Genomic DNA, 1635 nt, shown 5'->3' on the forward strand with positions numbered 1-1635 from the left:
GTTTGTTTGTTTTATTTGTTTTGTTTTGTTTTGTTTTATTTTATTTTACTTTTTTCTGTTTTTTTATTTTGTTTCGTTGTTTATTTGTTCTGTTTTTCTATTCTATTTTGTTTATCTTTTTTGTTTGTTTGTTTTATTTATTTATTTATTCATTTTATTTATTTATTTATTTTTTTATTTCACGTTTTGTTTATTTATTTATTTGTTTTAGTATTTATTTTTTTGTTTATTGTTTTATTTGTTTGTTTGTTTGCTTTTATTTATTTATTTATTTTATTTATTTATTCATTTATTTTACTGTTTTATTTGTTTATTTATTTGTTTGTTTATTTATTTATTTTTTTTTTTTTTATTTTTTTATATTTTTATTTTATTTATGATTACTAAAATTTTGTTTATTACCAGCCGATGATTTGTTGCAGCAGCTGCTGCTGCTGCTGTTGCTGCTGCTGCCGTTGCTGCTGTTGCTGTTGCTGTTGCTGCTGCTGCTGCTGCTGTTGTTGTTGATGCTGCTGCTTCCGCTCTTGCTGCTGCTGCTGTTGTTGGTTTATTTGTTTGCTTCGACTGTTCTACTGCTGCTGCTGCTGCTACTGCTGCTGCTGCTGCTACTGCTGCTGCTGTTGCTGCTGCTGCTGCTGCTGCTGTTGCTGCTGCTGCTGCTGCTGCACTTTGTAACCTTCTTAATTTGTACTGATTTCTCTGTCTTCTCTGTTTCTGTTTCTGCTGCTTCTCCTTCTGCTGCTGCTGCTGCTGTTGCTACTGCTACTACTGCTACTGTACTACTACTACTACTACTGCTGCTGCTGCTGCTGCTGCTGCTGCTGCTGCTGCTGCTGCTGCTGCAGGGCGTGCGTTTCGTCATCTGTCTCGGTTGCACTGTCTGCTGGGTCTTCCTTTTTCTGAGCGCTGCGATAAAATAATTCAGAGAGTGTTGGAGCGGCATCACTCTCGGCTGCATGCATTGCTGCAGCAGCAGCAGCAGCAGCAGCAGCAGCAGCAGCAGCAGCAGCAGCAGCAGGAGGGGGGAGGAGAGGAGACACACTACTGGGGGAGAGGGGCCGGCGAAGACAGACAGCTGCCTTTTCTTTCTCCCGTTTTTTCTGCTCTCTCGCAGCTGCCTGATCAGCTGCAGCAGCAGCTGCAGCAGCTGCAGCAGCAGCAGCAGCAGCAACAGCAGCAGCAGCAACAGCAGCAGCAGCAGCAGCAAGAAACAGCACATGCTGAAAAACTCAGAGATACTGTAGAAGAAATGTTATTTCAAACATCAATGCTGCTGCCACAGGCCCAGCTGCAGCAGCAGCAAGAGCAGCAGCAGCAACAGCAGCAGCAGCAGCAGCTGCTGCTGCACCTAGAGGAGGAGGAAGAGGAAGCAAACGAGCAGCAGCAGCAGCAGCAGCAGCAGCAGCAGCCTGTTAGTTTCTTGCGGCATTTCTCCCCTTTCGGAGATTCTTTTTATAGATCACATGAAGACGAAGCAGCAGCAGCAGCAGCAGCAGCAGCAGAGGAAGAGGTGGAGCAGCAGCAGCAGCAGCAGCAGCAGCAGGAGCAGCAGGAGCAGCAGGAGCAGCAGCAGCAGGATGCTGATGAGGAGCTGCTGCAGCAAGAAGCAGCAGACGCGCTGCAGCAGCATCTGGG

At 45.0% G+C, this 1635-nt stretch overlaps 1 protein-coding gene across 1 annotated transcript in view; it reads left to right on the plus strand.

The window, feature by feature from the left end:
• The window catches only part of EMH_0014170 (cation-transporting ATPase, putative), a gene marked incomplete at both ends in the record, with an annotated part of 3681 nt that overhangs the window by 638 nt on the left and 1408 nt on the right, over nucleotides 1-1635 (plus strand). The window contains one exon of the mRNA XM_013500021.1: nucleotides 846-1633. Within this exon, the coding sequence (XP_013355475.1) occupies nucleotides 846-1633 (788 nt within the window). The remainder of the gene's footprint in view (nucleotides 1-845; nucleotides 1634-1635) is intronic.

The sequence above is a fragment of the Eimeria mitis genome, genomic scaffold, assembly GCF_000499745.2.
Source record: "Eimeria mitis Houghton genomic scaffold, Emh_scaff493, whole genome shotgun sequence".
Classification (NCBI taxonomy): Eukaryota; Apicomplexa; class Conoidasida; order Eucoccidiorida; family Eimeriidae; genus Eimeria; species Eimeria mitis.